Source organism: Mesoplodon mirus (assembly GCF_964341445.2).
Source record: "Mesoplodon mirus genome assembly, chromosome: 11".
NCBI classification, from domain to species: domain Eukaryota; kingdom Metazoa; phylum Chordata; class Mammalia; order Artiodactyla; family Ziphiidae; genus Mesoplodon; species Mesoplodon mirus.
This window is the reverse complement of record NC_138987.1, coordinates 60,461,263-60,489,195: the sequence shown is the minus strand read 5'-3', so window position 1 is coordinate 60,489,195 and position 27,933 is coordinate 60,461,263. Positions and strand designations below refer to the sequence as shown.

Sequence of the window (27,933 nt, the reverse complement as noted above, 5' to 3'; positions counted from 1 at the left end):
CTAAAATTAAATGAATACTTGGCACAGTGTTTGGCATTTATGAAATGCTCAAGAAGTGGTAGACCCTATTATCATCCTTATTCATGCTATTGTATCTTGTATCTTCCTGGGAATACAGTGTGTTTTACACATAGTAGGTACTCAACAAATGTTTGATGAATCTCTGCTTTGGACAGATAGACAGGTTGGGTTTTCTCTCTTTTCCTGAAGGCACTCCTGGTGGGCAACTCTCCTCCACTTCCCATACTAGGTTGAAAATTCTTCTGTTCTTCTGTAGCAACAACTTGAGCACTCTTGTTTGGTTTCCTTTCAGTCTTATACTTGTTCACCTTCAAAACGTTTAGTAGTTGGTACAGTATGCTGCAAGGAGGTCCCCCTCCCTCCCAGCAGAAAAGCAAGGCAAAGGAAGTCTGCAAAAACAACCAGGGGTGTTAAATTACTCATGTTTATTTATAACAGACCTTCAGCCAGTACAGTACAAAACTTACAGTAGTATATCTCCGTTACACAAATATTTACTTACAATATATTACATATACAAAATGCTTTGCAATAAGTCTCAAAAGCTAGTTTAACTCCCCTTGAGAAAGGAGAAAAACTCTTAAAAAAAAAAAGGGTGGGGGAAGGGGGAACCAGAGGAAGAGGAGGAGGTGAAGGGGTAAGGTCCAAGGAGACACCAAGCATAGGCTACAAATGAAACCCTGGGAGAGAGAGAAGAGAGGTGGTATTGCACTTGCTTCTGTGTTTTATTTTTTTTTCTTTTTGTTCTTCATAACTTCTGATTAAAAATATATATTATATATATATTATGTACACAAGGAAAGAAGCTGCCGGAAGTATTACAAAATCCCATCTGCAGCTTGGACACTGACACGAAAAAACAAAGGTCTGGAAAAGTGTCTATTTAGAAATTTTTTTGTGTGGTGTTGATTTTAAATATCAATATAAAAGGAAAACACCTCTTTTCTCCATGTGGGTTTCAATGTATTTTTTTTCTTTTTCTTTAATTTTTTTTTTTTTTTTTTTATGCAAAAGGCTGCTGGGAGAGAACATGAGGATGTTTGAGGTTCCAGAGCTGGAAGGCTCTGGAAAGTAGGATTTTGTACCTAAGACCCTGGTTAAAGTGCAGTGATGGTCTGGAGAGAGACAGAGTGCCCTTCTCTCCCCTCCTTAGCACCTGGTCTTGCCCTTCCAGTCTCTGCTCTCATGGGCTCAGAGTATGGCCTCAGAGCATAGTCTTTCATGTTCCAGGAGGTTACAGGTGCCAAAACTGACTGGGGGAGGGGATAGGGCACCCTAAGGCTCTGATACCCCAGAAGGGACTAGTCCTTATGAGGTGTCACCAAATACACAGCAGCAGAAGAGGTGGTGAGGGCAGGTCTAACAGGAAGGAAGGGGCTCAATAACCAGAACAGTTGAGGGGAACCCCAGATATTAATCTCAGCTCTGCTGCCATTCTGAAACACGGAGCCAGTTCCCTGGGGTGTTCTCAAGAAGACTCTCCCCTTCTCCAGAGACCACTCTCCTCCCAGATGACTCCCCAATCCTCTGCCCTTGGCAGCATCTGTTTATTGCTACATTGTCAAGGAGGAACAGTCAACCCACAGTGCCCCTCCTTGACAATCTGGTTCTCTTGGGGAGACTACATAGTGGGGGAGAAAAGGAGGAAGAAGAGAAGTTTTTTAGGGTCTCCCTTCCCATAATAGGGTAAGGTAGACTCTCTTAGAGCCCTTAAGAGCCCCAATCCCAGGGTCTGTTCCTTAGCCAACCTTTTACCATCCCCCTAAATTATCCCTGATAGGGAGTGAGAAAAGTAGGAGGCAAAAGAGCCAATAAGGAAAGGACATGTGGAAAGAAAGATGGAAGGGAAGAGAAAAGGGGAGAAGGGGAGGGAGAGAGAGAGAGAGAGAGAGAGAGAGAGAGAGAGAGAGAGAGAGAGAAGGACCAAGTGTTACAACTTGTGAGGTGTTGTGTTTGGTTTTTACTCTTTTTATCTTTAAATATAGAAAAACAGGCTTTGGTTTGAATCTCAAGGAAGCAGAGAATGGGATGGCTGTGGCCTTGGGCAGGGAACTCTTGTAGAAAGAGACCTCCAGTTGCAGTGGAGCTGTATCTCCTCCTGCCCCCTTCTCACTAACTAGGTTACCCAAATAGCCAGGGGTCTCTGCAGTAGCCAGGAGAGTGCCCCCTCCTGCCCTACATCTGGGAACTGAGTGTAGAGGGGGCAGTAAAGGATGACCCCCCAGTTCCATTGTGCCCATCCCATTCTTGCTGGGACAAGAGTGGAATGGGGAGAGGGGCACATGCCCTTGCTCATCCTGGGATAATTTTTGGTTATAGAGAAAATTAGGAGAGAGAAAAGAGACAGTCTTTTCTCCCTGCCACTGATCCTAAGAACAGGGCCCAGGAGCCCGGGAATGAGAGGGTGAATCCTGCTAGGGGGAGAAGAAGAAGGCAGCGTGACGCGGGGGGCTGAGGGTACCCCCTTGTTATCAGGCAGCAACTCACCAGTTTCTCATAGGACAGGGACCACAGGAGCCCCTGAGAGCCCAGGAAGGTCACTAGAGTGAAGAAGTTCGAGAGGTGGGAGAGAAAGAGAAGAATTTTGACCCATTCCCTTCCCTGGTTCCCATTTAGGCACCTGTGGCTCCAAACGTGTCAGAGACAGAGGACTGCTGACCTAGCCTTGGCCCCTGAGAATATAAAATTGGGGCACTCCAAGGAGAGAAAAACCACCACGGAGTAGACGGGCAGTTCGAGGACAGAAGAGAGAGATATCACATCCTAGAGGCAGATCCTGAATGTGGGCTTTGGGGAACTCGTATTACTAGGGGGATGTCAAGAGGACCCTCAGTCCCATGGTGCCTGGGGAGAATTTCTTCGGCCTCTCCTACTTCCAAATGAGGGATTTCTTCATTTGATCAGGAGTAGTGCAAGCTGCCTAAAGTGAGAGGGCACAAGAGGTATGGAGTACCAGGTTGAAGGGTCCCAGAAAGGAGATATAATGTCACAGAGCTAAGGTAGGGCCAGAGGGAGCTATCAGCATCAAAACTGAAGAATCAGATAATGTAAAAGATGAGGACTTAAATCAAGAAACTCAAGGTCTCTTAGCAGTAAGAGGAGCTTCCTACCCCTGGGGCTGTTGGAGAAAGCCGGATCAAAGAGAAAAATTAGTCCTAAAGCAGAAGGGGACTGTGGGCAGGAAGGTGGGGTGTGGTAGGTGCCTGATATAAGTTAAAAAAAAAAAAAAGCAAAAGAAAACAAATTATATTAATAAATAACTCAGTGAGTATGGTGGGATGAGAGGAGAAGAGAAAAAGGAGAAACATAAGCAAAAGACCTGTTTCATCACAATGCTTAGATCAGTCAGGGAAGAGGAGGCGCACAGGTGAGGAGGGGTCAGGGTCAGGTGTGAAGTCAGGTAGCCAGTAGCGGGGCTACACAACCCAACTCCTTGGGACGTGATGGGGACAGGGCTAGGCTCCTGTAGGTAGGGCAGTGGAGTGGTGGACCAAGGGCGGATGCTTGGTTGCTAGCCCACCTTGTGCTCCCCCCGGACAATGTGGGAAGAGAATTCGTACCGGTCCTGGCTGTGGTAACCACAGATGTTGCACTCGAAAGGGTCTCTGAAGCCATGGCAGCCCATGTGGATAGTGAACATGACATGGTCCAGGAAGAGGATGCGGCAGTGCTCACACTTGAAGGCCTTCACCGGCTCACCGCTCTCGCCCACCACCCGAAGCACTTCCTTGGAGGGGCCTGGGGTGACCCGCAGTAACCCCTCCTGTGGCTTGGGGTCCTCTTTGGCGTAGGCAGGACTGGGCCGGCCCACCACAATGGTGGGAGGAGGCTGGGGTGGGGGACCCTGAGGGAGGGATACCACTGCCCCAACCCGATCTTCGTGGTTGCTCTCTGTATCTGTGGAGTCCTGGCAGCCATTGCTGGGGGACGCCCCGGGGTCAGTCAGGGGGCCTCGGGCCCGGTAGAGGAGGGGACCTCCATCAGCCAGATCCTCGGGTCCCTCACCTGCTTCTCGGGACCCTGGAAGCTCCAGTCGACCAGGGAGGGGCTGCATCTGAGTGTAGACAGAGCTGATGACGGGTGTAAGTTCTGAGATGCAGTTGGTAGGTGGAAGGCGGAGGGGACGCAGATGTTCTGCCCCCACAAAGGCCAGAGAACCTCCAAAGCCAGGCTCCAGGCCGTGGTGTGCCACCAACTCCACATCCTTCTCATAGCCACCCGAGTTCACATCATAGGGGAGGTCTGAGAGGCTGAAGCGCATCTGCTTTTCGCCTGTGGAGAGAAGGGTCTCAGCAGGGCTGGCTTTGGATAATTCCTAAGCTCCCCCAGGATTACTTCTTCATTTTCTTTCCCCTGGAGATGGCTGTAACATTATTCACCATCCCTCATTTACTTCCCTCAAGGTCAGGTCCTTTGTGGGCTACTCCCTGACTCTGGGCTATAATCTTAGGGAAGGACTCAGCCCCAGCCCACTGGTCTTCAATACTTCCTTCGTTGCTCTCTATAAAGCTCCAGGTCCTTAGAGAGCTAATGACCAGGGCCAGGTTGGGGGACTCCATACACACCTCCTCTCTCTGACTCTAAGGGTCCTTCACTCAGCCCCCGTAGACTGAAGTCCTTACTATATTCAAAAATTGGAAGAGCCTGAGCCCCTGACCCCCTCTTCTTACAACCAACCACCTGGAGAGCCCTCAACTCTGACCTCTCTTCCACACTCGCGAGGGATGCGCTCCCTCTTCACTCCCCTCCTGTTCTGGGGATAGATTCTGAGCACCAAAGACCACCAGACCGCTTTCTTTCCCCCAAGCAAATCTCCAGACCCAGTTGATCTAATGGCTACCAGTGCTCAGATTTAGATGAGCTGTGGCTTAAAGCTGATGTCTCCTCTCCAACTGGACTCTTACCTACAAACTTCTGGGGAGTGGAACGCTTGCGTTTGGTGAGGCTGTTGGCCAGACGATCAATGAAAGTTGGCCTCTCAGAGGATGAGTGCAGCATGGAGTCTGGCACCATCTCCAGGTCCCGTATCTCATCACCTAGTGGGAGGGAGGTGGGAACAGGTAGGAGCAGCTGAGTAGGGGTAGCAGGGGCCCAGCTGCCTTTGCCTGGAGAAAACCAGCAGGTCAGTAGCTAAGTAAGGTCATATCCCATGCCTGGGAAGTGGGGCTCTGCTTACTTCACCCCATCTAGACCTCACCACAGCACATTTCTGATAACTTGGGGACAATTAACTACATGTGGCCCTTGATTGTATACTTCCTTGTACTCTCTCTCTCTCCCATTAGACTGAGGACATAGATCAAATCCTCCCCTACCTCTGGATCTCCCTGCAGTACCCACCACAGGGCTCTGCACCAGCTGGGGTGCTCGGCACATTTACTGGGGTAACTGCCCCTGTTCCATAGACCCCATCCCTTTGTGGGGGTAGGTGCTGGGATTGCCCTTGTTCTGCATTCCCTCCGGCCTTGTCCTCAACTCCCCGATGGTCCTACCTGCAGGCTCACCTGACTGGCCAGCCAGAGCTTGGGCTTCAGTGCTGAGACTCTGTAGGTAGTTGTGGCACCGCTCCTTGTGCTCCTCCAGGGTGCTCTGCTGTTTGTAGCTCCGGCCACAGTAGTTACACTTGTAGGGCTTGCCCACCGTGGGAGAGGAGACTGTGTAGGAGAGAGAAGAGGAAGCACTGGAGTTACTTCTCCCTGTGCCCTGGCTCTGCAAAGTCGCCCAGGAGCAAATGTGCACGGGCGTGAGGAGGAAGGGACGTTGCTCAGTCAAGTTCTTCTGCTTGTCTTCCTTTCCCCAACTTCAGCTGCAAACACGGACAGACGACCAAACCTTGGAGAAGAGGGACAACAGGCAGCTATGGAGGAGAGAGGGGACCCAGGGCACATAGCTTTGGACTGTTGGTGGGCCTCAAGATGGCCAGATTGTTGTTCAAGGGAAGGGAGGACCCAGGGACTTTGTAGGGGGTCATCCCTGGCAGGCAGGCTGGCCCCACCCCAAGATCTCAGAGTCTGGGGCCCAGACTGTGGTTTAACCTTTCCATGTGGCAGGCGGGTATAAGTGCTGTTTATCAGACAAGGGGATTTTTTGCTTACGAACTATCTGTTTCAGTTTGGGGGAAATTGGTGGGCTGGAGTGACAGAAACAAGAGCCCTTAGATCTGCCAATGTGGGGGGGGGCAGTTGTCACTGACCTTTACTTGTACTATTACCTCCATCCCTGGCCTGGTTTTACTACTCATGTTTCTTTCTCTCTATACTGAGACACCAAGAGAGCCCTAGAAAAACCATCACTGATAGAGGAATTCCGAGAAGAGAAAAAAAAAAAGAACAGAACAAGAGGAAAGTAAAAGCAAAGAATAAAAGGAAGAGAACACCAACTTTGGGGGTCTTTTTTAAAAAAATAAAGAACAGGTTATAAAGATTTTGTTTCCACTGAAGAAAAAAAGGTTGGAAAAACTGAGATCAACAGTTCCTTTAAAAACAACTTGAGAGATGATATTTGTGAAAGTATCTTGCTACTATTGAGCAGGGACTCAGGAGAAAGTATCTCCAGAAGGCTGGTAATTGCTACCCACCCCCCAACGCCTAAACTGGGCCTAGTCTCAATCAATCTACTGCCATTTTGCTCTGGCACTGTAAATCCGAGTGGTTGGGGGATGAGATGAATGCCGTGGTCCTCATCCACCCAAGACTCTTGGGGAAATGATCTAACATCTAGGGGAGAAACTCCTTTTTTCCTGTAGTGTGGGCTGTGATAGAAAACATCTCACAGAGATGGGATCCAACAGTCTATGTGTCTGCTTCTGTCCCTAATAATCTACAGAGCAGCATCCAGTATCCACCCAGCTGGCCCTGCTGTTTTGGTAGGAATTCTAGGGGGCCAAGCCATCCTTGTCCCAAACCAGCAGGGGGAGCCACCCCTTTTCCTCAGAAAAGGAGCACAAGTCCCTGGCACCTGCCCTTAACGGGATTCCAACGAGGCTGCAGAAGAGCTCTGTGATAATAACATCTACCTTGGAATTGTTTTGAGGATCACATGAGTGAGGAGACACACGTGAAATGCTTTGTAGATTATAAAGCATGAATCAATGATGATCCTTCTCCCTGGTTCTCCACATACATAGACATAAAGAGGTCCCAGCTCCAAAGTGAGAGAATCTAGAACAAGGTAGGTGGCTGGGAGAAGTAGAGGGTGGTGAGGTGATTGCTCTGTCCCTTTAAATCCTGGCCTAGGAGAGTTTAAGAAAAGAGAAAAACAGCAAGGAAGGTTTCCAAGGACAGACCCTACTAATTCTTTCCCCTCTGCCCTTCTTCCTTCCTTTCCCCAATCTTGAGCTCCCTCCTTCCTGCCAGCTCAGCTCCTGGCCTCTTCCCAAGTCCAAGCCAAAGCTTAAAAGTTAGCAAAATGCTTCAAAAGTGCTATCTGTCCAGCTGATTCAGAAAGATGTCGACTCAACCCGCCTTGGCTGGGGCTAGGAAACCTGGTTAGTCCAGTTCCCTGGCACTGTTCCAAACACTGACCTCCAGGCACCCTCTGGATTTGCTGTTGCCTCTGGGAAGGTGACAACCTCTTGGGATGGGAAACAGATATGGGATCCTCTTTTCCTAGGCTTCCTTTCTTCCAGTTTGGGAGGCCCATGGAAATTTTCAGGAACCAGCAGGAAGTCAAGGGGAGAACAGATAGAGGGGGGAGATGCAGATGGTGACAGGTGTGGAGCCTCGGGCACACGGGAGTAGAAGGAGGGGTTTCCCTGGTGCTCAGCAGTGGGGGGTGACGGGGCCCAGAGGGTTCTGGCATCAGCGTGAACTTTAAAAACCAAGTCGGGGGACTTCCCTGGTGGTCCAGTGGTTAAGACTCCGCGCTCCCAACGCAGGGGACCTGGGTTCAATCCCTGGTCAGGGAACTCGATCCCACATGCCGCAACTAAGAGTCTGCATGCTGCAACTAAAGATCCTGCATGCGGCAATGAAGATCCCGAGTGCTGCAACTAAGACCTGGTGCAGCCAAATAAATAAATAAATATTTTAAAATAAATAAATAAATAAGTAAGTAAATAAAAACCAAGTCAGGGAGGGTGACCGTTGAGAGCCAACAACGTCACCCAGGCTCCTTCTTGCTCCCTATTACAGAGGATGGCGGATGTACAATACCCCGTCAAAGAGCCCCAAATCCCCCATGGGGCCTGCTGCCCTGCTCTGTGAGCGCTCTGCCCTCCTCAGTGGTAGACACTGTAACTTCCCCAATACAAGAGAAGTGGCTGAGCTCTACCTGCTGTGTGTCCCGGTCAGGCCACCTACCCGAGTGTGTGCGGAGGTGGCCAGTGAGCGCATCACGCCGGCGGCAGGCGTAGTTGCAGAAGGGACACTTGAAGGGCTTCTCCCCAGAGTGCAGCTTGATGTGGCGCAGCAGGTTGCCCTTCTGGGTGAAGGAGGCACCGCACTGGTTGCAGTGGAAGGGCCTTTCCCCTGCGAGTGGAAGACAGAGCCCAGACGACCGGGCGTGAGGAACTGTGAAGGTTAAACCTAGTCCCTCACCCTCTGCTTCACCCCACCTGGGGGAAGGAAGGTGCTCAGAACACATTTCTGAGAGGCAGGGCTGTGCCACACACACAAATCCTGCTTTATAAGGACCCCTTGGGAACAGTCTCACCCTGAGATGTGGACTACAGGTGTGTGGCAGGGGGAAGGGCACCAGCCCTGGAACTCTGGGCCAAAGACTGTTGGTAAGAACTGAGCCCCGCAGGTCCCACTCTGCCCCAGAAGTCCTAAGCCCAAAGCCCAAGAAAGCTGGGAAGAGGCTTCTGTGTTCCTTTAAAAAAAAAAAAAAAAAAAATCATGAGACAGGGACTTCCCCGGCGGTCCAGTTGTTAAGACTCAGCGCTTCCACTGCAGGGAGCAAAGGTTTGATCCCTGGTCGGGGAACTAAGATCCCATATGCCTTGCAGCACGGCCAAACAAAAAAAAATCATGAGACAGAAGGGCCCAAACAATACCCTGTTGGACTACAGGACCCTTCTTGAGGTGACCACACCTTCCCCTCCGTCACCTCCTGAGACAAATACCAGCTTTTCTTTGTAACAACAGCTGAGGAAAGTACCAGGAAGTACAGGTGTTGAGGGAGTCCAAATTTCATCCCCAGACCTTGTTTCATCAGCTAGAAATGGTGCTGGGAGAGACCCTTCCCTTCCTGAGGCTACCCCACTGCGGCATGGCCTCGCAGCACGGCCTCTGCCTCGGGGCACCTGCTGTACTCACCCGTGTGGCTACGCTTGTGCACCATGAGCACGTTGGGTCCGATGCAGACCATGCCACAGACGTCACACTTGAGCTTGCCATTGGGCAGCCGGATGCCACCAGGGGAGTGAGGCTCTGGCCCGCTTCCATCACAGTAGCCCAGGGGCTCCGACAACGAGTCTTCCACGATCACACTGTCATCCTTTTCCAGGAGCCGCTCATCTGGCCCGAGCAGTCTGCTCGACTCCTCATCGCTGTACATCTCCACCTTGATGGAGTTGGCTGGAGGGTGGAAGGGTGTTTAGGATAGAGACAGGCAAAGGGGGGGAACCTGCTCGTGGGCCAGAAAGGCCCTCCTAAAGTCGGAAAGGCTGTCTCAAGCCCTGAGACATTGAGGCTTTAGAAGAAGCCAATCCAGGACTTCCCTGGTGATGCAGTGGTTAAGAATCTGCCTGCCAGTGCAGGGGACATGGATTCAAGCCCTGGTCCGGGAAGATGCCACATGCCGCGGAGCAACTAAGCCCGTGCGCCACAACTACTGAGCCTGTGCTCTAGAGCCCAGGAGCCACAACTACTGAGCCTGCGTGCCTAGAGCCAATACTCTGCAACAAGAGAAGCCACCACTATGAGGAGCCCCCGCATCGCAATGAAGAGTAGCCCCCTCTCGCCGCAACTAGAGAAAGCCCACGTGCAGCAATGAAGACCCAACACAGCCAAAAGTAAATAAAAAATAAAAAATCAAATAAGCCAATTCGGGACTTCCCTGGTGGTGCAGTGGCTAAGAATCCGCCTGCCAGTGCAGGGGACATGGAGTCGAGCCCTGGTCTGGGAAGATCCCACATGCCGCAGAGCAACTAAGCCCGTGCGCCACAACTACTGAGCCTGAGCTCTAGAGGCCGTGAGCCACAACCACTGAAGCCCTTGCGCCTACAGCCCGTGCTCCGCAACAAGAGAAGCCACCGCAGTGAGAAGCCTGCGCACCACAGTGAAGAGTGGCCCCTGCTCACCACAACTAGAGAAAGCCCGCGTGCAGCAACAAAGACCTAACGCAGCCAAAAATAAATAAATAAATAAATAAATAAATATTCAAAAAAAGAAAGAAAGAAACCAATCCCCTAAGTATCCTGGGTGGTGATATGGGGTCCTGCTGGGACCTGAAACAACCTTTTCCTCCTATTCCAACCACCAGGAAAATAGGTTTCAAGAGAAAGAAAGTTGGGGTACATGGGATGTCTTCAGTTACTGGGGAGAGGAGGAGGCTAAGGGGAGCTTTTTTCTCCACTCTCTTGTCATTAGGAAAGATGTCTGGCTTGGCCCTGGGCAGGAAGCCAGCAAGTAACAGTGGCGGGAAAATGGTCCTAGGAAGACCAAGACGGCGGGCTAAAGAAAGAGCAAAGCTGGAAGACAGAAATGGCTCACACTACCCTCCCACCCCATAGGACCAAACACCTTTACTCCCCTCTGTAAAAATCTGGAGAGGGGGATGGAGAAGGGAGGAGCCATTGAGGAGAGAGCTTTGGCTCTAGCTCTGACCTACATTCCTGGCTATTCCAACCATTTAGAGAATGTCACAGATCCAGGGCCAGCTGAGGAGGGGCAGTCCTGGGGACCCTGTCTGGCAGGAGACTGGGGGGTGGTGATGGGGGGATCCTTCTCATCTCTATTTCCTAACTCCAGCTCACGACCATTTCTATCTACTCATTTCTCCAGTTCCAGAATTTCTCTTTGGAGCCTTTACCTTAATCCCACCCGTGCCTCTTTTAATTCCACCCTAGTCACTAGGCAGTGACCATTCACTCTCCTCTCAGAAGTCAGGGAAACCCCGGACTGAGCTCCTGAGTCCTGTTAGAGACTCTGAGCCGGAAACCAGAGGAGGGCAGCGATGGGGAAATGGCTGCCATGGAAGGCGAACTGAGGGCACCTAATGCCACGGAGGGCAGGAGGCTGCACTTACCACTGAGTGAGCGGCTGGGAGAAGAGTGCTGGCTGTTGGGGCTGCTCACTGAGGGCCCCACTGGGGCCCCGAGGAATTCCTTCTCCAGAGATGAGTCCCCGCTACCTTGGAGGAGAGAACAAGAGGGGAGGTGAAGTTGCAGCGCGAGCCATTTACTGTCCATTGTCTAATCTCTTCAAAGTTCAGTTAAGTTTCACAAACATTTATCTCGTAGCCATGTATAAGGCAGTGTTGTATGCCTGGCACCATACCTTGTGCCCTCACCAGCCTGGGTGCCCGGTGCTGACTTCCACGAGCTCAGTGGCTGCGCCTTGCCCACCCTACCTTCATCTAGGCCTGAGGGGAAGAGCATCATTGCCTGACGTCCACAGGAAGCAGGGCTGGGGCTGGGCGGGCCGGTATGGAGAGGAAAATGGGGGCCTCAGGAGGGAGGTGGTTCAGGACAGACGTTCTTCCCTACTGTTCCTCTCCGGAGCCCCTGACACCAGGTTCGGGATCTGCAGGAAGGGCAGCTGAAATTGTCCCTGAATCTAATGATAATGATAGTAATCATAATAATAGCAGCTAACATTTTAATTAAAATTTTTTTCTTTTATTTTATGGCCACACCGCACGGCATGTGGGATCTTGATTCCCTGAGCAGGGATTGAACCCACGCCCCCTGCATTGGAAGTGCGGAGTCTTAACCACAGAACCGCCAGGGAATTCACAATAGCAGCTAACATTAACTGAGTACTTACTACATGCCAGAAATTGTTCTATGCACTTTAAATGAATCATCTCATTTAATCTTCACAACAACTCTGTCAAGTAGGTGCCAATATTATCTTAACTTTACAGATGAGGAAACTGAAGCACAAAAAAAGGCTATGTTACTTGTCTAAGGTCAAGTAGTGGTGGAACCCCCATCTGATCACAAGCAGTAAGCACCCATGCCTTAACCATCACCTGTAGAGCTAATTGGGAGTCACTGTTTCAGGAGGGAAGAGCTGGGCCCATTCGACTTTCTAAAATCAGCAAAAATGTGGCTACTCTAGAAAGCCTCCATCTGATATGATTCCAGTCACATATTTACTACTTGATGTTCCTTTGACAGTGAAATAATCAGTTTATTCTCAATATATTCATTTTAACTTGTTCACAAATTGCTTTGTAAAAATGCTTTTTAAGAGTGTCATATATGTTTTTAAAAATCAGATAACACACCTGAAGATACGAATCATATCTTTAAGAAACATCCCTCCTCCCCACAATCTTCTGCACAAATATACAGGTGAAATAAAACACATGTAGATAAACATACACAGACATGGACACATACCACATATGTAGATACACATAAAGAGAACATACCTATTGGGAGAAACATAGTCATAGCCTTCAACATTATCTGCTAACATGAACATGCATAGATGTGTGCACATAGGCCTAAATATGGAAGACAGACAGAGAGAAAGAGACAAACCCTAAAATTCATCCCTAAAGTCCACCTATTAGTATTTTACCCAATTTCCCAGCTATGCCCATACTTACTTTCACAAAATAAAGATTCCATTATAAAATGGTTGGAGTCTTGGGCCTGAGGCAAGAAATCCGGAACACACCCTCCTGAGGGATCCCTCTCCAGCTTTGGTCAGTGGGAAGAAAACAACCACTCAGGACTTTGGGACCATTTCCCATTCATATCCTCTACTAAAAGTCCCATTTCCCCCACTCTATCCCATCAAAGCCTGAGGAAATTTGTTCACTACCTATCGAAGAAGCCTTATGGCTTGAAACTGAGGTTCCCCAGCTGGGGCTCTTTAGATGAGCCATGGTTATCTAAAAAAAGTTGCCCCATATCAGGACCACACACATATCGTGAAGTGAGCATCTAAGAGTTGTGGGTTGAGACTTGTAGACTCAGACCCAGTTTTAAAATATGTCCTTTCAACTAAGAGCAGTGTTTGCTAAGGTTAGAAGGGCTGAAAGGTTATCTTCTCATTCCTTTTCAAATGTTAGTGCTGACTTGCCCTAAATCACTGGATGTTAGTAATGGGGGAAGAACAGGGCTCTGGGCCCTGGCGCTGAGTCCTTGACCCTAAAAGGATGAGTGAGCTTGCTGGAAATCCATTGCTGGTCCCAGCCTACCAGGCTGAGGCTGCCTCTTGGGGCCTGGGGCTTGATATATGGGGAAAATATCCTTAAAGGGATATCTAGGGACACTAAGGGAAAAACATCCTTTGTGGCTCTCCCTCTCAAGGCCTGGGAACAGGAGGAAGAGCAGTTACCTCCAGAGTCACACCAGTAGTTCAATGGGCTCTTTGATGCCGTTGCCTTCCCTAGGATAAAGGTAAGAGGCAAAACAGGCTCAAGTCTACTTTTATGGGGCTAATACATAAAATAAATCCATTTCAGGGGTCAGAAAGTCTTATGGGGCTCCAGGGATTTTGAGCTTTAGCTGGAAGGTGAAGAGAACTAGAGTCAGATTTAGGAAGTTCAGCAGTTCCTCTCTCAGCCCCAGAAACCCCAGTGAGGGAATTTCAAATGCCTGGGACTCCCAAGAAATCCCAGACTGTCAAAGCCAAGAATTAGGGCTGCTCTCAGGTCTCAGAGAAATTTTCTTGGTCAAAGTCATCACAGATTGGCTGAACCCCCAGAGGGCAAAGCCAAATCATGAGGTTCACATCAGAGGAACCAGGAGGTGGGCAAAGGGCATAAAAGCAGGAGGGAGAGAAAGGAACCAGAGCAACGTCCCACCAGCTAAATGTGTTTCCCATGTTGAGGGGGTCCAGCCCTCCACTCCTGCTCCCCTTCCTCCATCCCTTCAAAGAGTGGCCTCCTAGGGAAGAGCCGTGAGGTCCAAGAGCCTCCACACTTCTCTGCAAGGGACCTCATCCTAACCGCCTTCCTCTTCTTGACCATGGGTTCCAGGGGGCAGGATGCTAGACTGCTAGCAGGGAAGAGTGGGGTCAGGAGCAAAGAAAGACGCCCATCCCCAGCTCTATTGTGGGGAGGAGGCTGAAGCCCCTCGGATCTCAGTTCCAGGCTGAGGCATCTGCTGCCAGGGCTTCTCTTTACCTCAATTCTTTCTATTGCCCATTCCCACCCCAGCCCGTCTCAGTCAGCATTGGCATTTCACCCCAGGCAGCTCTACATCTGTCCCCAAGGCCTAATCAAGATGTCACCACAAGCTCCCACTGTCCAAGTCGCAGCCTTTGCTTAGCAACACCAAACACCATTTCCCATCCTCCGCAAGTGTAAGGAGGAACGCCCCCTCCCCTGCTATACACACAGCCCCCATCCTCTCCCTCTCCTCAGGCTTGGGAGCTGTTACTGAATTGGCTCCCTAGCCCCAGAGCCCCCCTTCCCCCCTCCACTAGCCACCTTCTGCCTGAACTTACATTATCCTTCCCTTGCCGGTGAGACCCTGGGGTGCGAATGCGGCCGCCGCCTTGGAAACGGCGAGGGAGTGCGGGTGGTGTGTGCATGTCTGCGTCTCGGTGGCAGGCAGGGGTGAGCCCAGCCACTCACCTTCCAGGAAGCGTGGATTCCTGGAAGTGAGGGGAACCGCCGTCATTTCGCAGGCAGCGGCAGCGGCACGGTGAGCAGGGGCCCACGGCTGCAGCCAGCAAGAGCTCAGCCCAGGGTGTGTGTGTGAGAGTGTGTGTGTGTGTGTGTGTGTGTGTGTGTGTGTGTGTGAGAGAGAGAGAGAGAGAGAGAGAGAGAGAGGGAGAGAGAGAGAGGGAGAGAGAGAGAGGGAGAGGGAGAGAGGGAGAGAGGGAGGGAGAGAGGGAGAGAGGGGGAGAGAGAGAAAGAGAGAGAGAGAGAGAGAGAGAGAGAGAAAGAAGGAGCAGCACAGCTTGGATGTGCCTGGGGAGGGGGCTGGAGAGAATGTGTATGTGGTGACGGGGGCTAGGCTACAGCATCCCTTTCTCAAGCCAGTGAAGGGCTGGGGTTGGGGAGTCCACAGGGAGAGAGGCAGATGCCGTTGCCCTCGTGCCCAGCAGACAAAGAGGAACTGCACAACAAATGCCTGAGAGAGACATGAGTGTGTGCAAGAGAGAGAGAGATGGATGGGCCCACAGGGTTGGGGGAGAAAGGGGGGCCCCCAGGGAAGGCCCAATCCTCTGCCAGCTGGGGAAGCCAAGGCCTCAGAGGTCATGGGGCCCAGGACAGCGGGCAGCTTCAAGGCTCTCAGATCGGCAGAGAGCCCCTCCCCCACAGAACTCAGGCTCTCGTATCCCTCCTTTCCTTCCTCCTCCAGGAGGGAGGTCGCTCTCCAGATCTGGGGACTGACAGCCTCCCCCTTTCCAGCAGCCAGAGGGCCCTGCACAGTCTGATCTCAGGCTCGTGTTGCTCTGTGGCCCTGAGCCCTTTCAGATTCCAGGCAAAGTACTGGTATAGTCTCCCCACCTCCCCTCCCCTCTGGTGCCCCTGGGGCCCCAGCAGCCGACAGCCCTGGCTGAGTCCGCCCTCTATCAAGACAAGGCCTCTGCTCCCTTCCCTTCCAGAGGAGCTGCTCACTGACGTGCTGACCTACTTTGGAAGACGAGATTTTCTGATTCCAAGAATTTGGGGGTGGGAGGGGCCGTGAAACTTTGGGCTGTCTACCCCTGGATCCCTTTCTGCCAAGGTTCCCTTAAACATTTCACAGTCCCAGAAAACTTGGGACAAGCACTGCTCAGTCAGTTAATTGCACGAGCTGCGTTTGAGCTCAGTTTCCCTTGAAAGATAGGGAATGGGGGTGGGGAGAGCACCTGTGTGGTAAATTAATGGATTCCTCCTTTCTCCCCTCTCTTCCCCAGGAGGGAATGATCTGCACCTTTAGAAAGAGATAGGGGAAGAAAAGGTGGATTTTCTGAAATAGGTTCTGTGCGGTGGGAAAATCTCTTCGAAGAACAGGAGAGATTCCCCCTTCATCAACTGGCCAGGCAAGTGAAGGCCCCCAGGTGTGGAGGCGGAAGAGCTGTGATGACCATGAGGGGGCCGCCGCGTACTTTAGGAGGGGTGTGCACTGCAGCCTTTCCCACTGCTTCCACATCAGTCGGGGAGAGAAGGGTCAGCGACAAGGGTCAGCGACGGGCACTCAGGCACCCCTCCCGTGAACTGTCTCAGCCACGCCCAGTCCTGCAGGGGCTGCTTTTCAGTGCTAATGTTAACCCTGCCTTGATTTTCCCCTGTCCCTCTCTAAGGTACAATAGCTGCTGACATCTAGAATTCTCAAAACACAGATGAGGGGTTTCTGGCCTCCACTTTCATTCAAAAACCATCCTGTGCAGAGGACTCTTATCTAGGAAGGGCCACCCTGCTGAAAGCAGGGAAAAGCTTGGTTTCATAGCGCAGTGAAGCCAACACCCTCAGAAGTTTTCCTCTAATATCCAACATTCTCCAGAGATAGGACTGAAAAGAGCTCCATGGGATTTCCCTGGCCGGCTTCCTGGCTTCTCATTTGCCTGCCTTAGGGCAGGGACTTCATCTGAGTGTTCCCCAGCACCAGTGCAGGGTCCTGAGAACAGGTGTTCCTCAATAGTGGTTTTCTGAATAGGCTTAACTGAGCAGGAGGTAGGAGGATTGGCTGGTTCCTCAGAAAGGCCATGACTTTAGTTCCAATAAAGTCTCTTTCAACTAAATCAGTCCACTTGATCCCTGTTACTCTGTCCAGCATGTAACAGGTATCAAATGCCTGTACCCATTCCAACGCCTTCCCTCCTTAAATGAGAAAGGGGTCAGAGTCAACTTCTTACCTTGACATTATGCAGGTGTTGTCAATGACTCTCATATGTGTGTCTGACCCATCTTGCTATCTCCCTTAGCGCATGCCCATAATTCCTCCATTGGTCCCACTTTAAGGTAAAAAAATAAACTATAGGTCATTTCTACAATGGTGCCTGGATTGCTGACGGGGATACGCATCACCTCAAAACCCAATTCTGGCTTCCCTTACCTCTTACAATCATTTCCTGCCCTAACATTCTAATGGTCCAAAAAATGATTCCTTCCATCGTAGAGACAAACTCTGTCTTAGGCCCTTTCCTACACCCTCAGAGAGAGAGCCGGATGAAGTTTCTCCTTTCTTTTCATCTTGTGAAACTCTAAGAGGATCCTGATTACTTTCATATCCCTAAAAGCCACCCATACTACAAGCAGTGATCTTTTCTGCCTCAGTAAGAGTATTTGGCAGGTATAAAAAGCTACGACGGGGGTTTCCCTGGTGGCGCAGTGGTTGAGAGTCCCGCCTGCCGATGCAGGGGACATGGGTTCGTGCCCCGGTCCGGGAGGATCCCACATGCCGCAGAGCGGCTGGGCCCGTGAGCCATGGCCGCTGAGCCTGCGCGTCCGGAGCCTGTGCTCCGCAACGGGAGAGGCCACAACAGTGAGAGGCCCGCGTACCGCAAAAAAAAAAAAATAAAAGCTACGACGTTATGATCACGGAAAGGATTGGAGGAGAATTGGGCTCTCTACCTCTCCTTCAAAGGTGTAAGCTCTTGGCCCACTGGCTGAATTCAGACCATAGATAAATTTGGCTTCTTGCCCCATGGAACATTTTTTAAAATATGGAGTTATTATTATTATTTATTTTTTTATTTTATTTTTGCGGTATGCTGGCCTCTCACTGTTGTGGCCTCTCCCATTGGGGAGCACAGGCTCTGGACGCGCAGGCTCAGGGGCCATGGCTCATGGTCCCAGCCGCTCTGCGGCACGTGGGATCCTCCCGGACTGGGGCACGAACCCGTGTCCCCTGCATCGGCAGGCAGACTCTCAACCACTGTGCCACCAGGGAAGCCCTGGAGTTATTATTTTTAAATGGAGACATTTCATATAAAATCCTGATTTCTGATTTCTTTTGAAAAGCTAGAAGTTTTGGCCATACTGGATACACATTCCCACATGGCAATGCCTGTTGGACCCTGCAGAGCTGCTGCTCCTTGAGGTAGGACATGTGCTCTCCGGTCCATGACAGTCCCCATCATTCTCTTCTGCTCATTATCCAAAGCCAGTTCACTCTTTTACATACACACCTGGCCCCTGCAGGCCTTTGAGGTTTGAAACCTGGCTCCGCTCTCTACCTGGGTGGGACAGGATGTCGTGTTTAGCTGGTGACCTCAGAGCACAGAAGGAATCTTATCTTCCTTCTGTCTCTTTGTTTCAAATCAGTCCTCTCTCTAATAGTCTCCACTCATATTCCTCTCCTATTTCCTTCTCCTACTCCTATCCTCCAAGATGTCTCAGAAGAGAATCACTTTATAGGGAATGTAAAATGACCAAAATAAATGCACACTACCAAGAGTGAGTGACAGCTCTGTGACCAGGGCACTCAGAGGTCCTGTGCTAGGCTGAAGGCTCTCCACTCTCCTCCACAGGAGAGCATCTGCTCCCAGCCCCTTACAAACAGAATGCACAAGAGGGCATACCAGACATATAGGAGCGGCCATTGCTGTCTTCTATGTCCATCTTAGAGAGATTCTGCTGGAAGAGAAAACAGCTACTATTAGAAGCCAGATCTGGAAAGGGAGTAGGTTTTTCTCTAACATTCTGGAGTTAGCAAGAACCCTAAAGGATCACTTAAGTGTGCTCTGACCTTATCCTAAAGAAGCAAAACCTCATACTTTGTCCTGGAGAGAAAGACGATGTACCCTGACTTACAAACCCCAGGGTCTCCTCCAACCCCCAACTTCTGCAGCCTTCCCTAGTCTCTCGGGTGGAAACACTGTCTTATTCTACGCTGGTCCCTGATTGTGTTGTTTGGAACGTAGACCCTCTCCCTGTAAGTGGAGCTGATGGTGTAGGAAAGGAGACAGTTTACAGCTCAGCTCTCATGAGGCAAAGAAACAACCCCACAGAGGCTCTAAACCTTATTAAGGATGGGGTAGTAATAGGAGGAAGAAGCTAGATTCAGTCATTCAAGGGATACTTTTTTGGGTGGAAGGACGGAGGGGGACAGGAAAGTAGAAGATAGAGGAGAGCAGCCCACCTCAAGTTCAGAGAGGAATCCTCTACTGAAGGTGTAATAGTCACATTAAACCTTTAAGTGTTTTCCCCCTTCTTGTCAATTACTTTGCTATGTTTATTTTTTTTAAAGGGGAGTTGGGGTGGGAACCTGAATTTAAAATGCAGGTTACTCTATTTGAGGGAAGGCAAACAGTAATTGGCAGTAGAGTATTAAACAATCAAGAACTGAGGATAATTAAAAGTGATAATGTGTTGCAATGAATTATCTCAGGAGCCTGTGGGAGGAGAAAAAAACCATTCTATTTGGTGGAAATTTACATACATCCAAAATTGCTTTCACCAGTCATCTCATGAAAAATAAATACCCCAGGGGCAGATTTTGGGGAGCTAGAGTGGGGCGAGGGAACAGCCTGAGCTGCCACCTGGATTCTTGGTCTCTTTGAAGGATCTCACTGAGGCAGATGGATGGAAATCTGGTTTGCTGGTAATACTATATTGATAGAGGTGGGGATGGGGGCTCTGGAGGGCACACAGGGGAAAAGTGTCTATCACCCTGTCTCCCTCTCACCACACTCCAAGTCATTCTTGTCTAGTGCTGAGAGACATCATACTCTAAAAAGGCTCATGAGAAAGCCTGACACACGGGCTCTCCTTCACTTCGCAAAGCAGCTCTCCCTAGATTTCATTAGAGGGATTTCTAGTCTCACCTAGGACGCCTGGGTGTGGAAGAAATAATTCTCCAAGTTTATTTTCAACTCCTCTTTTCTTGACATCCTCCCCGGGATGGACTGAGCTTTGGGACCACACTGCTAGACCAAGCCACGCTAAGAAGCGGTTCCTTGAAGGTTCCCTTAGGGGCAATGATGAGAAGAGCCCAAGTCCACAGTGGTTAGTGAACTCATACCCTCTGGAACTAGCCGTAGAATTTGCGGTGGTCAGAGATGGAAATACGAGGGAACATGGTCTGGTACTCATGGGGGCCCTTTCATTTCTTAATCATCAGCTCCATAATTGCCCTTTGGGATTTTGCAGAGCTCAAGATGCCACACGTGACTTCTCTCACACCTCCGACCCCTCAGTGCAGGAGAAGCATGAGTGAGTAGGTTTTTCCCCATTTTCTGCTTGGAGAAACTGAGGTTCAGAGCGGCTAAGTGACTTGTCTCAGGGCTCATAGTGAGTCTGGAACAAGGAAAAGAACCCAAGTCTCCTGCCTCTCTGAGGTGTGCTTCCTTTCAAAAGCCAGGGTACTCAGGCCTTCATGGATCTTCTTGCTTTTCCCTGGTTCTAACATCTTTTCCTTTGGTGTGATCCCCGTGGGAGTGGGGTCTGTTACTTAAAAAGTAAGAGCAGGGACTTCCCTGGTGGCACAGTGGTTAAGAATCCACCTGCCAATGCAGGGGACACGGGTTTGATCCCTGGTCTGGGAAGATCCCACATGCCGCAGAGCGACTAAGCCTGTGCACCACAACTACTGAGCCTGTGCTCTAGAACCCACGAGCCACAACTACTGAGCCCGTGTGCCCTAACTACTGAAGCCCATGCGCCTAGAGCCCGTGCTCCACAACAAGAGAAGCCACCACGATGAGAAGCCCACACACCGCAATGAAGAGTAGCCCCCGGTCACTGCAACTAGAGAAAGCCTGCGCGCAGCAACGAAGACCCAGCTCAGCCAAAAATAAATAAACAAATAAATTTATTTATTAAAAAAAAAGTAAGAACAAATTGAGCAGGCTCTATGGGGAGAAATATCCTAATGCGACTGTGTGTGTGTGTGTGTGCGTGCGCATGGGTGTGTATGAACTGGGAGCTAGACAAGCACTAGGTGGGCAGAACAGTTGAAGCACAGCATTCAGCTATGCTGAGTACTGGCTCAGGAAGTGCATCTCACTCTTGGACACCTGCCCAAATGGCCCCAAAACAATTTCCAGAAGGGTCTGAAGGAGTTGTTTTCTGAGTTGGACTTTGTTCCTAGAAGTAAACTGAGCTCTTCTGCTGCTTAATTTTTCTTAACAGGTGCTCCATGACACATCTTGGGCAAAATCAGTCTTTAGCTGTCTCCAACTGGTCTAAATGCCAAGTTGGTAGCCCTGGGAGTGAGACCGGACTGAGATTCTGCTGTTCCCGATCCTGGTATTCTGAGAGCCAGGAGCACATCAGGAGATGTACTTTACTGTTTGCTCAAGTCTTCAGGCAGCATATCCCTCTCCACCTTCCCACTCCCTGCCCCTCAAAGAACCTTCTCCCCTGCCTGGCCTGCCAGGCAGATCTTAGTGTCTCCTTAGAGGATCTGGGCCAAATTAGGCAGTGCCAACTGGAGACACACCACAGCGGGAGGAGGCATAAAGAGGGAGAAGTTAGTGACACAAGACAGGTTTGGTTCAAAGATCTCAAAAGGAAACTGGTTTTATAGCAACACAGACACCATTCAGTGATGGATGCAGGCACGTATGTACTGTAAATTCAGTTCAGTGAGCTGAATACAAAGCAACTAGAAACAGCCAGCCTCCCAATTCAAAAGGAAGTATTTTTATGAGGAGGGAGGAAAGGTTGGTCATTGTAACCTGAGACAAAGACTTTCTTCCCTGTTCTTTTGAATGCATCTGGCACCATAATAAGAATCCTCCACGGCCCTGGCTTTCTTCCATCAACATGATATCGCATTTAAACAGGAATGGGCAGGAATGGGTATCCCTTCCAGACAGAAGATTTCCCACCACACTTCCTGAGAAGCAGCAGGTGAGACCAATCCAAGGTCTGACTTCCAAGGTCAGGCATCAGCTACCACCCTCATCTCCCCCGCTCCACAAAAACGTTCCCAGAGCTCTAACTATTGGTGAAAAAAATATCAGAAAGTCAAGTTTTCTCTATATAGTGGCTCTGAAAGCCCGAAAGAATATGGACATCACAAGTAATTAAAGCTCTTCAAATCCTCCAAAGAATCCTGTTTGATCCAGTGAAACTCCAAAATTGGAATTTAAAACACACTCCATGTGGCTTAGTGGGTAGAAAGGTAGTGAGGAGGATGTTGTTGGGAAAGAGGGTGAAAGTGGGGAGAGGGGCAAGGATCCATGCCATTCTTTTGGTTGCAATAGGGAGGAGGGGAAATTTTTTTCTCTGGTCTCTTTTAGGATCTGGGATCTGAGGTGGAGCCCAGTGATTTTTTAAAAAAAATTTTACTGGGGTATAGTTGATTTACAATGTTGTGTTAGTTTCAGGTGTACAGCAAAGTGAATCTGTTATATATCCACTCTTTTTTAGATTTTTTTCCCATATAGGCCATTACAGAGTATTGAGTAGAGTTCCCTGTGCTATACAGTAGGTCCTTATTAGTTATCTATTTTATATATAGTAGTGTGTATGTGTCAATCCCAATCTTCCAATTTATCCCTCCCCTCCCTTACCCCCCTCCCCCGGTAATGATAAGTTTATTTTCTACATCTGTAACTCTATTTCTGTTTTGTAGATAAGTCCACTTGTAGCTTTTTTTAGATTCCATATATAAGCAATATCATATGATATTTGCCCAGTGATTATGAACAAGACAGATCTTCCGACCTGCCTGGGATTGAGCAGTGCAGGTACTAGAAGTGGACCAAACCCAAGCATCATCCTCTCCTGTCTGTGCCTTCCTGAACTGAATAAAATCTCAGCAAAAATCATGTTGGAATCACAAAGCTGGCTCTGCTCTCTTATCAGGACTTTGAATAACTGGGGAGGGGGAAAGGGTAAAGGGTTGAGAGAAGAGGTGGAATTAGGTATTGTCTGCAACCTGACTACACGCCCCTTTCCAGGAACCAGACCTAGACACTGAGCGATTTGCAGCTCTGAAGTGATCTTTAGGGTCAACCTAGTGCCCTCTGAAGGAAACCCACCAACCTTTTCTCAGCTTATGTGTCTGTATTTACAGCAGAAAGATCTGACTCATTTTCACCAGGTTGTAGATAGTGACCTGTTTACTTATAACACAGACGAGGACAGCTCAGCTTAGTTATCCAAGTGCTTGGGGAGCAGTGTGGGGGGATGAATTCCCAGGTCACCCTAGGAATGGCCAGTCTCTAAAATAAGAAGGGGTAAGAGCTGGAAACACAACACCTGGGCAGTGGGAAAATATCACCTCATTGTCTCCTTTTAGCTCTCAGTTGGATGCATCTTTTCTCTTGTTCTTTGTGCTTCCCTGGCCTCCCCACGTAGACTGCGGAAGAGAGAGAAGGCTAAGGTTTATGGGTGGGAGGAGAAACAATCTCACCCCTCCCATGTCTCATTTCAGGACTAAGGAAAGGGCCGAACTAAACAGTTTAAATCACCAGGTGTGATGCACATGAGATGATACTTTCTGGGGTTTTTGGGTATACCCTTGAGTATATAAGCCCTGTGTTTATAGAAAGGCTCCACAAGGTCACTGCTGTTCAGCTGTACCTTTTGGCAGGGGTGGGTAAAGTAGAGCAGGGAAGTTCAATTTGGGTTTTTTTTTTTTTTTTTTTTGCGGTACGCGGGCCTTTCACTGTCGTGGCCTCTCCCGTTGCGGAGCACAGGCTCCGGACGCGCAGGCTCCGGACGCACAGGCTCAGCAGCCATGGCTCACAGGCCTAGCCGCTCCATGGCATGTGGGATCTTCCCGGTCCGGGGCACGAACCCGTATCCCCTGCATCGGCAGGCGGACTCTCACCCACTGCGCCACCAGGGAAGCCCTCAATTTGAGTTTTATAAGTTTTGAAGCCAAAGATGCCCAAAACAGGGTTTACTATCTCAAGTGAAGTTTGAAATGACATGGAAGTCTCAATTAACTATTCTGATCGGGGTAGGGTGGCAAAAAGGTGGAAGAGACAGAAACAATTGCCTTTGGTGGCAGTCCTGGCCAGAAGTCCCTAATGCATGGTGATCAAAAAAGCTCACTGTTGTATGGGCCAGGAAGATGTTTTCAGGCTCCTCTGCTAACAAGGAATCTTGCTCTGACAATCCAATTTAGTAAGCCTCTGTTCATTTGGAGGGTCTGGGACAGAGGTGCTCCAGGACCTGGAGAATCTTGGAGCGAGAATGGAGTTGAGAGATGATCTCCAATCTTTTGGTTTTAACAGAAGAGTTAAACTAAGCCCAGAGTCACCTATCTGGTTAGCGATAGAAGTAGGACAAACAACCCAGGTTACCAGTCTGGGCTTCTTTCTCCTACAGCACAAAATCAAATCTTGCCATAGCAAGGTCTGGGGCTCCTCTGCTTGCCTTCTTTCTTGGGTGATTAAATGAACAGTTTTTTTTGTTTGTTTTGTTTTGTTTTTTGCGGTATGCGGGCCTTTCACTGTTGTGGCCTCTCCCGTTGCGGAGCACAGGCTCCGGACGCGCAAGCTCAGCGGCCATGGCTCACAGGCCCAGCCGCACCGCGGCATGTGGGATCTTCCCGGACCGGGGCACGAACCCGTGTCCCCTGCATCGGCAGGCGGACTCTCAACCACTGCGCCACGAGGGAAGCCCAATGAACAGTTTTGGGGTCTCCATCTTAGTGACTTAAGTCCTTGAACTACAAACACAGGTCTATGGATGGGAAAAGAAATAATCCTCTCCCTCCCATGTCTGTTTTCAGAGATTATGGGCCTGAGGAAAAAGCCAACCTAGACTCTCACTAAATCTCTTTAATGTAGGAACAGGGCTCCTTGGATCAAGGATTAGACCAGCATACGTATTCCAGCAGTGTCTGCAAGGTCGATGACCCTTGGGGGGGACCAGGCCATTCATATCAGCACTACCCTTTCTTACACGCTTTCCTCTGAAAGACCTTGAACCTGTCTCTCTGTTTCCAATACAGAGTCCCCAACTTTTCTGAGAAAAGGAGGCAAATCAAAGAGCCTGGAATTCAGAGGTTTCTCCAGCAGGGTCAAGAGACCAACAAAGGGAGTCCCTTTACCTGTGGCATTGTCTATACCCACAGGGTTCCACACTCCTATTTGTTCCTACGGAGTGAAATGAGGCTAGAAATACCTGCCCTACAATAACTTTTTGTTTTTCCTTGACTATTTTTTTTTTTTTTTTGCGGTACGCGGGCCTCTCACTGTTGCGGCCTCTCCCGTTGCGGAGCACAGGCTCCGGACGCGCAGGCTCAGCGGCCATGGCTCACGGGCCCAGCCGCTGTGCGGCATGTGGGATCTTCCCGGACCGGGGCATGAACCCGTGTCCCCTGCATCGGCAGGCGGACTCTCAACCACTGTGCCACCAGGGAAGCCCATTTCCTTGACTATTGTGTGTGTGTGTGTGTGTGTGTGTGTGTGTGTGTGTGTGTGTGTTGAAGGAAGAGAGATGGACAGTCTGGGAGGAAATAATTTCTTTGTGGGTGTTGGGTGGGGAAGGTAGGATAAAAGGTGGGATAATGTTCCTCCCATGCTGGGAAGGACTAAGCATGTACTAAGAGGAAATAAGGAATAAACTTTCAGTTGCATTTTCCACTGGAAAAAAGTCAGTACTTATTTCTAAGCCAAGTCCTCCAAACCTGCTGAGAGTAAGGGGATTGCCTTGGGTGTGAAGGGAGGACACGTGGGCGGGGGCCAGGCGGGAAGAGGGTCGCTGGGTGGGTTGCGGCCCAAGGGAGGAAGGGGAAGCTACAATTGAACTAACTAACTGCACTCAGTGGGCAACAAAAACATTGTTTTGTGCTTGAGACATCAGCATCTATTGAGTAGGACAAGATATAATTCTGAAGCTGCCAAATTGAGGGCAGCTCCCACCATCCTGGGGCCCATCCCAGAAGCTCCACTGAGACCTCTCCTGCTTCCCAATGGTAAGGCTATTTTCTTCTTTAAAGACTTTATTTTTATCTCAGGAGCCACTCTTTTGACAGTTCTCATGACCCAGGGAGCAGTCTGGATTCTCTGAATTAGGCTGTAAGTGGGGAAGGCTGAAGTCCCCTGCACACCACAGAGCAAGATTCACTGACCTACTGGCAGACCCATGAGGAGATGAGGAATTCCCAGCTGGGCATTTCACATACCCCTACCAAATAAGATGCTACACCCAAAGGGTGTCTGATGTGGCCTTTTATCTGGTCTTGTCCTCAGAATCTGAGTTATCTTAAGTGGAAATATTCTAGGTAGTCAGACACCTGCTTTTATTGCTTCCTAAGGACATGGACATGTACCTTCACCCAGACAAAGTGAACAAGTAGCATTAAGGGGAAACAGCCAGGCCTCAATAGTCTGTTGCTTGGCCATGATGTCGGAAGGCCTAGAGCTGACCTATGAGCAAGTCACAACCATACCAAGCTCACCACTGATGCTTTGAGGGCTCGGACTGGGGAGACTGGAGTATACCTGGAGCTATCAGACATGTAAGTGGGGGTGGATGAATCACAACAGTAGACAGTTTTGCTTATAGGAGAAGGGACAGAGGTGAAAGAAGGTGTGCAAACGTTGACCCAATGTGGTTGGTAATACATCAAATCTTCCTAGAAGCAGAGTCAGTAAATTCATGACCTTGGAGGGGGAAATGGGGTACCGTATTTCCTAAACGTCTCATACCTAAAGGTCCATGTTCCCATTAAACATTGTCACCAGACAGGACCAGTCATAATTAAAAAAAAAAAAAAAACAAAAAACGGATAGAAATCAAACAGTGAGAATCTACAACTACAAGGGGGAAGACAATAACTGGGGATGGGGCTGCGTGAGGAGGTACAGAGAAGGCTGTTTTAGTTTAGACCTGCTTCCCAGGTCTGTTGTACCCTCTGGTGGTCTGCCCCAGGGCTTCCTCTGTGTTTCTTCCTTAGGGCTCCTATGCAATGAACCTCTTCCTTCCCAACCCTGCTTCTCAGGTTCCCTGGACTTCTCACCCTACATACTACCCCAGACAGCACTTTTCACTCCACCCTAAGTTTCTTCTCTACCACATGTTTCTCCCACTCTGCTCACTGCCTCCCAGTCTTCCCACTTAGGCCTGTATCTTTCTCTCTAACCTTCTTGACCCACACCTTCCCCCCACCCAACCCCGCGCCGCCTCTCGCTTCCTTGCCCAGGTACCCAGTCTAATTCTCCTCTCTCCGTCCTGTCCTTCTGTTCTACCCCAGCTGTCCTGTCCTTCTGTTCTACCCCAGCTGTACCCCACGAAGGAGCCTCGCGCACATCAGCTCCCGCCTGTCCTCGGTCCTCTGCCGTGACCCATCACCCGCTCTTTTAGGACGCCTAGGTCCCTGCTACGTCCCCCTCAAACCTGTGGGCTCGCGCCAACCCCCCCATGCCAGCTTCCTCCCTTGGGCCGCAACCCACCCAGCGACCCTCTTCCCGCCTGGCCCCCGCCCACGTGTCCTCCCTTCACACCCAAGCCCCTCAGGCCCCGCCCCGGCGGCCGAGGCCCCGCCCCTCGCGCTTCGCCCAAACCCCGCCCCTCACTTACCTGAGGCAGCTCCGCGCGCGCGCAGGCTGGGCGGGAGAGGGAGAGGGTAAGGTATTGGGGGAGAAGGGGGCGGGGCGGCGGGGGTCCCCCACTCTGGCCCGGGCGGCCCAGTGCGGGGGGAGTGGGGTCACTGAGCCGGCCGCAACCGGGCCGGAGGCGGGACCCGGGCGCTCAGAGGCGGCGGCGGCTCCATCTCCATCAGCGGCTTCACCTAAGGAGGGACGGGCCCCCCCCATAAACCCCCCCAGCACGGTTGTCCCCCCTCCCCCGAACAACTTCCGGCTCCACCACCAGGCGACAGGCGGCGTGGCTGAACACCGAGCGCCCACAAGCTGGGGAGACAAGGGAGGAAGAGCTAGGGGAGAGTAGCCGAGCGCCGAAAGATTCAAGTCCTAAAGGCGCGGTCGCAGGCAAAGGATA

At 50.3% G+C, this 27,933-nt stretch overlaps 1 protein-coding gene across 2 annotated transcripts; it reads right to left on the bottom strand.

Moving 5' to 3' along the window:
• Positions 1-462: 462 nt before the first annotated feature.
• IKZF4 (IKAROS family zinc finger 4) lies at positions 463-27,681 on the bottom strand. Of its 2 annotated transcripts, XM_082635425.1 has the most exons (8): positions 27,514-27,681; positions 18,606-18,660; positions 11,212-11,316; positions 9,279-9,539; positions 8,322-8,489; positions 5,526-5,675; positions 4,926-5,057; positions 463-4,293 (listed from the first exon to the last, which is right to left on the bottom strand). In XM_082635425.1, the coding sequence occupies exons 2-8, from the start codon at positions 18,643-18,645 to the stop codon at positions 3,533-3,535; spliced, it is 1,617 nt and encodes a 538-aa protein (XP_082491551.1). In that variant the 5' UTR covers positions 18,646-18,660; positions 27,514-27,681; the 3' UTR covers positions 463-3,532. The 2 variants fall into 2 exon arrangements, with proteins under 2 accessions (XP_082491551.1, XP_082491550.1); XM_082635424.1 differs by lacking the exons at positions 18,606-18,660; positions 27,514-27,681 and having other exon boundaries at positions 5,514-5,675; positions 11,212-11,337.
• Between the last annotated feature and the right edge of the window lie 252 nt (positions 27,682-27,933).